Raw genomic sequence first — 13,416 nt, 5'->3', positions numbered from 1 at the left:
GAATGTAAGCTTTTTGAGAACAGGAATTATTTTATACCTGTATTCCTAGCACCTAGCAGAGTGCCTGACACATAGAGGGTGCAATATGGATGGAAGAAAGAAAGAGAAAGAAAGGAAGAAGAAAGAAAGAAAGCAAGATAGAAAAGAAAGGAAGGAAGGAGGGAAGAAAGAAAAAAAGGAAGGAAGGAAGGAAGGAAAAAAAGAAAGAAAATGGCCTTGTGGGACCTGAGGATAAAAACAAGCCGGAAATGTAACCTCTAGGATACTGGTATCCATGAAATATTAAAAGAACAAGAGAAAGACCTCTAGCGCATTGGGTGGGTTATGACAGATATGCAGAAAACCATGGGGGAGAATCCCATAGGATTAAAAGGATGGGCTGTGTCCGACACCACTGGCAGAGGGAATGCTTATACTGATGACATCATGGATCTGTTGAAGGTCAGTCTATCTGTCTGTCTGTCTGTCTATCTCTATATCAGAAGGGTAGCTTGGCGGCACATTGGATAGAGAGCTAGTCCTGGGTTCGGGAAGACCTGTGTCCAAATCTAGCTTCCGATACTTACTAGCTATGTGACTGTGGGTGAGTCACTTAACTGCTGTCTGCCTCAGTTTCCTCAATTGTAAAATGAAGATATATACACACTATATATGTATGGTATAACACAGTATATATATGCATCCATGTGCATACATATTTATAGTGTAGACACACAGGTACATGGATATCACGACACACATGTATATTTATACAACAGCGTGTATACATGTGGAGAATGTATGTATCTGTAACACATGTATACATGCACATAGCTACATGCACACGAATACATGTATATATCATAACACACATGGGTGTATATACATTTGCAATCAGGACATGATGTAGCTATAAGTCCCAAATAGAGTATACTGCTGAATATGGAGAAAGACGCTCTTTGAACTGGAACCCAATGAGAATGAAAGACAACAAAATCTCTTCCATCTGCTTGCCTCCTTCCCACTGACATGACCTTTACTCTAGGTCAGGTTTGAATCATCTCTGGTCTGGATGACTATGGTCTCTTTTCTGGTCTCTGTTTCCAGCCTTTCCCCTCTCCAATCTGTCCTTATGCTGTTGCCAAAAATCAGACTCCTAAGGCACAACGCTGAGCATGTCACCCCCTGCTGAAAAACCTTCCGTGACTCTCCTGTTCCTAGGATCAAATGCAAACTGACATTCAAGGCCTCCTTCTGTAATCTGGCTCTGGTTTAGCTTTCCAGACTCATTTCATTTTCTGCTCTTCAGTCACTCTATGTTCCAGCCAAACTGGATGTCTTGCTCCTCAATTTCATCCTGTCCGCTGAGACCAACCCTCAGGCCTGGTCTGTCCTCTTCTGTATTCTCTTCCTGTTAAAATCTTCTTTTAAGGCCTAGCTCTCATCTATTTCTGCCACGAAACCTTCCCTGATCTTCCCAGCTGAAAGTTCACTTTTCTTCCTCATGTTTTTCATAGCAAACACTCTGGACATCTCCTTTGCACTTATCACATTCTGTCTTGTATCATCTTTATTTCTGTACTTGTCTGGTTCTCATATTGAACTATAAATTCCTTGGAAAAAAAGAAAGATTTTGTTGTTTCATCTTTGTACTCTCCATACCTGGAGCAGTGCATTGTACACAGTAGGCATCTTATAAATATTTAATGGAATTGAACTAAATTGAATGTAGAAGAGACGAGATTAGCCAGTAGTAACCTGCCCCAAGAGATAGTCTGTAAAAGGTTTGTTCAAGAGACTAGGGCCTAGCCAGGGGTGGGGAACCTGCAGCCTCAAGGCCACATGTGGCCCTCTAGGTCCTCAAATGCAGCCCTTTGACTGAATCCAAACTTCAGAGAACAAATTCCCCTAATACAAGGATTTGTTCTGTAAAACTTGGACTCAGTGAAAAGGCCGAACCGAGGACCTAGAAGGCCACATGTGGCTGAGTACCCCACACTGGCCTAGCTATCTCCCAAATCTAATCAGAGACAGCTGGGCAGCCCAATGGTGGAGCTCAGGACTTGGAGTCTTAACAGGTCCTGAGTTCCAACACTGTCTTAGATACTTACTAGCTGTAACTTAACCCTGTTTGCCTTAATTCCTCATCTGTAAGATGGAGATAATAGTAACACCTACCTTAAAGGACCAGCATGAGGCTCTAATGAGTTAATATATGTAAAGTGCTTTGTAAACCTGGAGGTGCTATATAAATGTTTTCTATTATTATTAGTCAAGAGACCAGTGTACAACTTAAAAAATAAAACTATCAAGGAGGGTTTAGTTTAAAATATAACTAAATAAAACAAACTGTTTTGGGGCAGGGAGCAATCAAAGATGTAGGGAGGAGAACAGTAAGTGATAGCTTCTAGTCCTTTATGATAACCAGAAAAAACACAATTCACATTTATGCGGCATTTTGTAACTTGCGAGATACTTTATTCACAATAAGCCTGTAAGGTAGGATCAAGCCCATTTTAAAGATGAAAATACTGAGGCTGGGAGCGGGGAAGTAACTTGCCCACAGTCACACAGCTAGCAAGCAGAGAAGCCAGGATTTGAACATGCCCCTAGACCAGTGCATAGCCCCACTACATGACACTACACAGCCCAATCAGATAGAGACTAAAATAACTGTATGATTTCTTTTCTGATCTACTTTCCTGGGATTCTATGTCCATGAGGGCAGGAAGTCCTAGAGTGAGTCTGCTGTAACCAAAGATGTCTTCTAAGGAACTAGAGAAGAGGTTGGTAGGGTTAAAAAAAGGTGGGGGAGGTATTAGAGGAAGTTGGAGTTGGGGACGCAACAAAACAAGATTTTGGAATCCAGATATATCTTACGGGCAAATCGTTTAGAAGATCATTTGTAGACCAAAAGAAGAGTGGCCAGAAAGTTGTACAACTGCTTCCTAGGGCTGGTGATAGATCAGAAGTACTGGGCAAGGAAGGCAAACAGAAAAAGGACTTGGGCATAGGGACAGTGTTGAGGTGGCTGGTATATACAGTGGAAAAAGAAAACCTTGTTCGTTTGTTTCAGTCTGTTTTCTTGGCAAAGATACTGGAGTGGTTTGCCATTCCCTTATCCAGCCCATTTTACAGATGAGGAAACCGAGGCCAACAGGATGAAGTAACTTACCCAGGGTCACACAGCTAGTAAGTGTCTGAGGCCAGATCTGAACTCAGGAAGATGAGTCTTCCCGACTCCAGGCCCAATGCTCTATCCATTGCACCACTTAGCTGCCCAATAACTATAAGCAGAGGCTCTGGGTTTAAATCTAAGCTCTTTTACATATTAGCAATGAGATCTTGGGTGAGTCACTTTCCTTTTTTGGGCCTGTTTTCTTACCTCTAAAATGAGAGCCATGGACTTAGATGATCCTAAAGGTCTCCTCTAACTTTAAAACTCTGTAGACTTCTTTGGTGTCAACCTGTACTGGGGGTGGGTGGGATGGAGGCAGCAGGCCCTTGGCAAGATTCGTAAGGGTTCTGATAACCAGCAGGCATCCCCCTGTTAATGAAGGCCGAAGAAGACCTGACTAACATGTACCCAGTGGTGGTGGTTGGGAACCGGGGAAACGTTGCTCAAGGAACGGGGTCAGAAACAAGATTTTGCAGGTAGGATATATTTTACAGTCAAATCCCAAGGAAGGAAATCTGGACAGTGAAGGGCCTTGAGATCATGACATATGAGTATCGGTTGAAGGAAATGGGGATATTTAGCCCAGAGAAGAGAAGCCTTAGGGGACACATGATAGCTGTCTTCAAGTATTTGAAAGGCTGTCATGTGGAAGAGTGATTAGCTTTTTTTTTCTTCTTTCTGCTTGGCCTCAGATGGCAGTTCTAGGAGCAAGCTCGAAGAGCAGAGAGGCAGATATTGGCTCAGTGGAAAGCAAAACTTAAGTGAGAGCCTTCCAAAGGTGGGGTGGAGGGCCCAGGACGGGGGCGGCTTCCCCTTCTCTGCCAGTCTTTAATGAAAGCTCAGTGGCTACTTACAGGATCTGCTGTAAAGAATATCCTTATTGATGTTTGGGCTGCACTAGGTGGTCTCAAAGACCCCTTCTAACCCTACAATTCTATGACTCTAAGACCCCAAGCCACAAGCACCGTTTCCTTGCTGTGCAGTACTTCTTTCTGCTCTTGTCCCCTGACTCTGTCCTTCATAGCTCCCTCCATGGGTAAAGCTCGGGCATGGTAAGGAGATTTTGTCTCCCTCTCTGTGCCTCTTCTTGCTTTTAGCATCCCAAGTCCTCAGTTCTCACTGTCCCCTAAAACCTCCCAAGTCCCCAGTGTGTTAATACCCAACAATAGCTATTACAATGCTTTTCTTTTGTTAATCTGTAAAATTGAGGAGTGGCAGGGCTGGTTAGATCAGAGAGGCAACATGGCTTAGTGGAGAGAGAACTGGCTTCTAAATCAGGAAGAGCTGCTCTGATACATGCTGCCTGTGTGACCTTGGGCAAGTCATATAACCATCTAGTGCTCTAGGCAATTTTCTAAAATCATAAACTGCAGAGGCATTAACCTGCATTGGTAATGGGAATTTCTTCACCGGGGAGTTCCCTATAAAAATGAAACATAGGTCCAGTCCCTCTCTCTCCTGCACTAGATGGAAAGAGAATTATATCAAGTCATTAGCTCTGGGTTTGAATCTTGGCTCTGCTGCTCACCAGGGGAGTGACTGTGGGCCAGTCACTCACCTTCTCCAAGACTGTTTCTTCATCTATAAAATGGGAAGGTTGTACTAGACCGGCTCTAAGGTCCCTTTCAACTCTAGCTTCTATGAATAAATCACCTCCAAAGCCGTCTCAGCTCTATTAATTTATGGTATCTTTTTTTCCAGGCAACTTTTACATTTTAACAGGGTTATTCAGGAGACAGTCCATCAAAGAATTGATTTCTGATGGTGAGAATTCCAGGCCCCATCCAGCAGAGATTTCATTATCTCACTGACTCATTGTGCAGGTGTCTGCTAAGCTGGGCCTCCTTACTTTCCCCATGTGTAGGACATGTGGTTGTAGGTGGCACTTTCCTGGTACGTAGGGGTGAAGGTCACTAGGGGGTGGTCAGCAGGAGTGAGTAGGTGAGGCCAGAGAGGCTGTGAGCCAAACCTGACATCCTGAGGTGGGGTTGACCTTCCCTCTTTCCTCCCCAGTAAGGGAGGTATCAAAGCCAAATGCTGGGAGGTCCACCTCCCCAAAGTTCCTGGTTACCAGGTCCCCCCCCTCCAGATCTGTGGGGTACGGATTATAAGCCTAAGTGGGGCCCTTTAACCAACATTAACCTAATTGCTGAGTGATAGATGGCCCGGCATGAACATATGGTGAGTCATTACCCGGCCCGCCAATCCTACCACTTCCTGGGCCCCGGTGCCGGGCCCTTCTAGCCAGATTCATCTCACGAAGACATCTGTAACGATCACGCCTGCTGCTCGCTGCCCGGGATGAAGGCTTTAATGATGTTAACAAACTTTGAAACCTCGAGAGCTCTAATGAGCCCGGCGCCACTGGAAAGCGATGCTTGCATCCAGCCAGGCCCCAAGGCTCGCTCCATCCCTCCTGCCTGCCCCTTCAACAAGGAAGAATACTGTGGTGGTTTTCAAGGGTAATTGCCAGCGAGGTGCTGCTGGGAGAGACCCCTACTCTGACCCTGCATTTCTACACTTTGCTTTTATCTCCTCATGTATGGCTCCTCTGTCAGCATTGAATGAAGTTCCTTCCCCTCTTGCTGGGAAGCCAGAGCTGCACTGGTGAGATCTATGTTAAGAAGATGGAATTTAGGAGTCAAGAGCTCTCAGCTAAAAGCAGGACATTCCCTCGCTCTCTTGTTGGAGGGACCTCGGAAGCTTCTCCCATACCTGTTCCTTTCTTTTTTTGGCAGGCGGACAGGGGAGCCTGGAGGTAAGTGCTTGAAACTCAAGGGAACTTTCAGGGCAGCATGTCTCAGAATCCTGCCCAGACTATAGGATTATACATTTAGAGGTAGAAAGAACTCAGAGTCCATTTAGATCAATACCTATTTGATAGATGAGAAAACTGAGACCCAGGGGAGGTGGGGTGATTTGTCCAAGGCTACATGGGGTAGTAAGCATCAGAGGTAGCACTTGAGCCTTGGGCCTCTGCCTCCCACCAAAGTTAGCTCTCTTTCCCTCGAATCACACTTCTTATCAAGGCACCACTCCTAGAGAGGGCCTTTCTCACTGTGAGGTTCCCTGCAGACTGGCCATGGCTCCTGATCACTCTCTCTCTAGTCATCCACCCTGGAATAAATCCAGCTCTCAAATGCTCCCCCCCATTTCTGTTTTCTCTTTCCTTTAAAATTTTCCCTCCCCGTCTTTCTTCCTTGATTTGTCTCTCTCTCTGTTCCTGCTCTGTCACATTCCTTAAGAAGAGTTTTCGGACAGGGCTGATTAGCCTACAGGTCCCTTGATGTCTTCACCCCAGGCTGACCGCTTTTCTCCCCGCAGCAGTCCCCACAAATATCTTGGAAGTTTCTCTCTCCAAAATGAGCCTCTCCCACTCCCTCTTCCTCAAGAAGCAATGGCTAGTTGTGACCTTGAACATCAAGCTGGGCTCAGATTGCTCCTAACAGCCTTAGAATTCCTGACCCCAGGAAGCCAGATTAGGAAATCTTGAAACCTGGTGGCCAAGGGCTATGCCTCACCAACACAGGCCAACTGTAAGGTGGGGAGAAGAGGGAGCGGGACAGGAGGAAGTGGACAAAGCGATGATCTGACTATGCCCCAATGCCTGGTGCCCTTGGACTAGCCTTTCCTCAAGACCACCATATTTTCTTTCTGGAGCTATGTTCTCAGTAGAATTGGGGTTACTTTATCAAAAGAATCATTCAGTATGTCTTTACTGCCCACCCCAACCTCCCCAAAAAGCCCATGGTGGAAAGCTCCCCTCCTTTTCCTCCTACAGTCCCCACCCTACTGCCCGCCACCTTGGCCGCAACCAAATGAACACCCCAAATTGGAACATATGTCACTCCTGGAGCCCCGTCCGCCTGTCCGCCGCTACATGGCTATTTTCTAATTTCCAGCTGACATTTCCCTTAGTGAAATAAATGAATTTGCTCCAGCGGAGGCCCTGCTCGGATTAAGCTGCTGTCATAGCCCCATGCGCCAAACAAATTGTCGCCTGCAGCCCACCATGTGGGATGCATTCCAATGGGGGCTGGGAGGGAGGAAGCCGAGGGTGGGGGCGGGATGGGAAGGAGGTTGAAGAGCTGACGTTTGTGGGAAAAGTGTCTTGGCTGTGCTGTAGGGAGGGTTCTGAATGAGATGTCACAGCATAGCCAAGGATCCTGTGTTTGAAGAAGCTGGGGGCTGGGGGAGGTGGTCAGTGAATAAACCTCCCTTAGCCCATCCTGCACTGGGGCTGGCTCTCCACCTATCTCACTCGATGCCATTTTGTAAGTACAGGGGGGTTAGGAGGTGGGTTTAGAGGTGGGGAGTCCCAGTAGGGAGAGCCACTTCAAGGTGTGGGTTAGACTAGAAAACCTTGGAGGTCTCTTCCAACTTTGGGAATTTATGTGGATGGACACAAAGGTAAGGACCATCTGAGGGGTGAGAGTAAGGTGTGTAAGTTGGGGAAGGGTGTCCAGTAAGACTGTATTTCTCTGGTGTCAGAAAGGCCCCTGGGGGAGAGGAGAAAGCATACCCAATTGCTATTCTTGAAAGGGGTCCCCTCTCCGACTAAGAGAAGCTAAGGTCAGGACAATGTAAACTCACTGCTCAGCGATGATGTACTCCCCAGGGAGGGGGGTGCATGGCACCCCAGCCACCTGCACATATTGGGCGATCTCTGAGAAGTCTAGACCCAGGTTCACACCATGGATGGTGACTCGAGTCCCTCCTTCAGGGGGGCCGGACATGGTCAAAATCTGCAGAGGAATGAGCAACAGGGGTTAGTAAACCATGGTGACCAGTAGCAATATTGTTATCAAGAACATTTGTGCTTCTGAGAAGTTGGAGGACTTTCTTGGATACTTGGGTCTGGCTACCTTCATCTGTATGATCCACTTTGGGGACAGCCAATGGTTCTGTCATTGGCTGTCCTGTGAGTAGGGAACCTAGACTCATTTCACTGTGTATGAAATAAAACAGAATGAAGAAATCTTGGTCCGAGAAACATATCTTCTTCCAGAGAGGTGGGGGACTACAGGTTCAGAATGTTGTAGACATTGTCACATGTGTTTACTGTATCAACTAGTTCTGCTTTACTTTTTTTTTTTTTAGGACAGATACTCAGTAAATACTTAGTGAATGAATAACAATCATCATAATAGTTTATACTTATATCTCACTTTAAAATTCTGCTTTACTTTTCTTTGTTACAAGGAAGGGTTTAATAATAGGCATAGTTGTGTTCTATATCTGGAAAGGATAGTGAGATAAAAACAAAAGATATCTACAATTTTTTTTTTCCAAATGGAGGTAAATCTGTAAATGTCATTCATTTCAAAGAAACAGAAATGGCTTTCAGATGACTTCTCCACACCTACTAGGATGGATCTAGATTCATGGACCTAAAATTGGAGGGGACCTTAGGGGTCAACTAGTCCAACCTCCTTATTTTACAGATGAGGAAACTGAGGCCCAAGAATAGTCAAGTGACTTGCTCAAGGTCATGTAGGTAACAGATGGCAGTCCTGAGATCTGAACTCATGTCCTGTGATTCTAAATTCATCATTCTTTCCATTGCACCCCAGTGCCTCCCATAATTGAGGTAATTAAGCATCTCATTTTTCCCTTTACAACAGAGCTGGGTAACAGGTAAGATTGTACTGTCAGATTCTCCCACGGGTGTGGGCTGCTCCTTGAAGGAAAGTCAATCCTCCAGTTAACGTGAATTTGAGGCCCAATAGGTGATGCTCATATATTAGGTTTGAGTGACCTGAGGGGAGGTGGTATGGTGTGGTAGATTTGGAAACCAGAAAATCTTACTCCACACTCCGGTGTCCTTGCCCCAGAAGAATTTTGTCTCCCTTGATTCATTCCCCCATTCATCGGCGAAGGTGTGCAAGGCTACTACATCCTCAATACTGAGTTAGGTGTTGTGAGGGACATAAACTAAGTATTGGATAGAGGTATTTTTAGCATGGTAGGAAGCATGTTGGATTTAGAATCAGAAAACCTGGGTTCAAATCCTGGATCTGCTATTTACTATATATGTGTCCTTGGGTAACCTCTTTGGGTCTCAATTTCCTCATATGCAAAATGAATGGGTTGGATAAGATGGACCCTAAGCTCCCTTTCAGCTTAGAAAGATGATGCCTCTATGACTGTGAATTTGACAGTTTTATGTCACTCACTTCTTGAGCTGCCATGTTCTGGGCACAGTAGAAGAACTGGGCTGATGACCTCTCTCATACACATGAGGAATCTGCTATGCTACCTCATTCATAAGGGCTTCACTTATCACACCAGTCAGGAGTGATATCTCTCTCCTCTGTACTTAATCGGATCATAGATTTCCCACTGGATGGGACCTTAAAGGCAATTGAGTCCAACCCTGTCATTTTATCAATGATGAGAATGATGACTCAGAGAGCTTTGGTGATTGGCCCAGGCTAACATAGCTAATAAGATATGCTGTTGAGGCTGGGTTCGAACTAAGGTCTTCCCAACTCCTACAGCCCTTGGCCTATCACTCATTATCCCATACTGCCTTGTATTAGCATTATTCTGGGTGCACGTACTATAACCCTCTGATAGCTTGTTTTCTGAGAGTGGGAATCCCAACTTAGGAAGCTTTGCATTCCTCACAATGCTCAGTTCAGTGGCCCATACATACACAGGAGATACTCCATAAATATCTTTATGAAGGAAAGAAGATTTTCCCAAGCAGACTTTCTTCTAGAATCAAAGAATCTTAAGAGCTGCAAGGGATCTTAGAGATTATCTGGCTCATCTCTCCTTTCTCCGCTTCCCCCATACGACAAAATGTAAGCTTCTTGAATTCAGGGATGGTTTTTGTTTTCCCTTTTTGTACTCAGGGCTTTGCTGTTGATGTGGTTTAGTCATTTTTCAGTCATTTCCAACTCTTTGGGGCCCATTTTGGGGTTTTCTTGGCAGAGATACTGGACTGGCTTGCCATTTTCTTCTTCAGCTCATTTTACAGATGAGGGAACTGGGGCAAACAGCGTGAAGTGACTTGCCCAGGGTCACACAGTACGTTTCTGAAGCCAGATTTAAACTCAGGAAGATGAGTGTTTTTGACTTCAGTCTTAGTGCTCTATTCACTGCACCATCTAGCTGCCCTGAGGGCTTAGCACTGTGCTTGACACATGGAAAACACTTAATAGGGTTGCACAGTGGATAGCGCACCGGCCCTGAATTCAGAAGGAATCAAGAAGGAGTTCAAATCTGGCCTCAGACACATGATACTCACTAGCTGTGTGACTCTGGGCAAGTCACTTAAGCCCATTGCCTAGCCCAAAACAACAACAAAAAAAAAACCACTTAATAAATGTTTGTTGATTGATTGGAGAGAGTGACTCATCCAAGGTCTCTGAGCCAGCAAAAAGCAAAGTAGAAACTAGAACTCAGGTCTCCTGGATGATTAGTCACTTTCCTTGAACATTGTACTTTGGCTAGAATCCCTCTTTCTCAGACCTATGAATTTGTAAGGGCCGCCATATTGTGGGTACCACTGGTAGGCTCCGAGCTGCCGTTAACAAGGGTGTACAAAAATCCTTGTTTCCTTCCTAGGATATAGGCACAACCAGGCCCCTCTCCCAGAAGCCATTCCAGCTGCTGGGAGATTATGGGCAGAGAAATGATGGTGGCAGAGCCTTTGGGCGGGTCCAGCTATTATTGTAAACAATAATAATAACTGACATTCATAGAGCCTTTCAAGGTTTTCTAAATGCTTTACAATTTTTTTGCTAAAATGCTTTATAATTTTATCAATTTAGTTTGCAAAATGCTTAGTCATTTTATCCTCACAACAACTCTGTGAGGTAGGTGCTATTATTATCCCCATTTTATGAATGAGGGAAGAAACAGACAGAATTTAAGTGACTTGCCGATGGTCACACAGCTAGTGGGTGCCTGGGCCAGGATTTGAACTCTCGTCTTTCTGATCTCAAATCTAGTACTCATTTCCACTGTGTAACCTGGCTACCTAGCACTCCTTCTCCCTTCTATGTCTCGGCAGACGTGCCACCAAGTGTCTTCCTAACTGTCAAGAAGACTTAGGCTTAACAAGTGGGCAGCAAAGGTCTGAGTTCAGGTCCAAACAAAGAGTTGAGGGCTCCGATGGCATTACTTGCCTCTGCCCCAGCTGGGTCACTTCCCTACAGCTATACCTAGGGGCCCTTTTCCACAGGTCAGTGGTTTGGCCTCTTCCTGGGAATAAACCATTTCACCTCATGAATAAAAAGAAAAACATGCAGGTAATGAAGATGCGGAGGAGAGCTTGCCAAGGTGTCTCTGGGCCTCCTCTACTTGGGGGGAATGAGGGGGTTGCTGTGGAGGGGGAGAAGCTTCCAGCAATAAGCCACAGCCACTGGCCACCTGTCTGCCTTTAGGGGTTCTAAAAATACCCAGTGACAATTGGGTTACCCCCTACTCTCCTCTATCCTCCCACCCTAGCTCCAGGTGCCTCAGGCCCCGTGGGCTCTGGGAACTGGAGCCTCATTATTGGGTCACTGGGAGGGGGGCTCCAGAGGGTTGCCACTGCAGGAGAACATCATTAGTATCACAGTTGCCATTTGCCACTGGCTCTCTATTGAGGAGCTCAGGAAATTGCATTCTCCAGTCTTTGGGTCCCCTTGGCCCCCAGCCCTCAGCCCCCTCCCCACCTACAGCTGTGGTGTTCTTCTCCCCACCCCTTCTCCCTTCAGCCTCTGTCACATATTCTCCCCATTGAAAAAAAAAACAACAAACCAGTCTTTGCCTTGCCGTGGTTAATTACAACCTTTCAGAGAAGCTGAAAAATGAAATATTTCTGGGAACCTAAAAATGTTTTCCTCTTGCAGGTAAGGTAGGGAGCTGAGATTTTATTGCGGGGTCATTCTGGGGCACTGGTGGGTAATTGTAGAGGGTGGGGGTGTCCCTGGATGGGGTTTGGGGGCAGTGGCTTGTTGGAATCGTGGCTTGTTACTACTCACAGATACACATTTGTTATTGCAGGGTAACCATGGAAAATGTTTTATAGGGTAGCACATACACAGTTCTCAGGATCACAGAATTTCAGAGCTATAAGGCACCTTAGAGATCATTTTTTGCCTTCTCCCTTTATTCTACAGATGAGAATACTGAGGCCCAGAAAAACGAAGTGCCTTGATAAAGGTGACATAGGTAGTAAGCAACACAGATAGGATTTGAACCCACCTCCTGATGCCAAATCCAGTGCCTTTTCCACTATGGTAGGCTGCATGGTTTGTTATTTTCTGTAGGATAGTTCATGCTCCTCATTTGCTATAGTGGTTTGCTATTGTAGGACAGCTTAGCAGTATAATCCTGTTTGTAGTGCTTAGAGAATGAGAACCTTAGTTTATTCAGTGACTAGCTGACAAGTGATATAGCTCTGGCAAGGGGGCATCAGACCAGGAGAGAGTCAGATGCAGGGAACATACAAGTCTTGCTGAGTCACTTCTAACCTGGGTGTCAGCTCTTAGGAGAAGGAGCCTGGCACAGCCATTTTGCCCAGGCAGTCACCAAACCCAGGTGGTCCCCCATTTCCATAGAATTTGGAGTGTATAAAAGACTCTAGGATGCTGTGGACCATGCCATGGGTAGCTGGAGCACTTTTCTAAGCAGGAGACACAGATGGCAAGCCGCTCAGGTATGGACTGAGACATTGTGTAGATGTACCTCACTTTAAATAAGCCAGAAATGTGAACATCTTGCTTTTTTAAAAATGGAAATTAGGAGATAATTCTTTGATTTTTGAGATGATTCACCACAGGGTTCCTTTAAATAACCAAATGTCCTAGAGAATTTAAAATATGATTTGATTTATGAAAGTCCTATTTCAACACAACTTAAAGGAACCTATCAACTGGAGGAAACAAAAATTCATTCATACCGCAAGGTAAGGTCAGATAGGTCCACCGAGGGGTATACTAGTAAATATTTAATAACTGGCTGTCCAGAAAAAAAAAAGGTATGTACAACAAATTTTTAAATTTAATTTGAATGATTAATATTGTCTCCATCACTCGAAGTCTAGCAATTCACAAAACAATTAATTAAGCCCTGATTTGTAGTGTTGTTCATACTGAAAATTTAACAATGGGCCCTCCTGAGGCAGTGGGAGCTGGCTTCAACTCACCAGCGCAGGCAACTACCTCTCTCTATGTGGGTACAATTAGAGGAGAATGGTATGGAGACAGCGTGGTCCAGTGGAAAGAACACTGGCTTTGGAAGGAGAAGACCAGGTTTAGATC

The 13,416-nt window shown here is 45.3% G+C and overlaps 1 protein-coding gene across 1 annotated transcript in view; it reads right to left on the bottom strand.

Annotated features, from left to right (window-relative positions):
• PLXNA2 (plexin A2) overlaps nt 1-13,416 on the bottom strand; it is a 309,803-nt gene that overhangs the window by 43,203 nt on the left and 253,184 nt on the right. The window contains 1 exon segment of the mRNA XM_021007813.2: nt 7,751-7,902. Coding sequence (XP_020863472.1) covers nt 7,751-7,902 — 152 coding nt within the window.

The sequence above is a fragment of the Phascolarctos cinereus genome, unplaced genomic scaffold, assembly GCF_003287225.1.
Source record: "Phascolarctos cinereus isolate Bilbo 61053 unplaced genomic scaffold, phaCin_HiC Scaffold_5;HRSCAF=322, whole genome shotgun sequence".
NCBI lineage: Eukaryota > Metazoa > Chordata > Mammalia > Diprotodontia > Phascolarctidae > Phascolarctos > Phascolarctos cinereus.
This window is presented reverse-complemented; position numbering and strand designations above follow the sequence as displayed.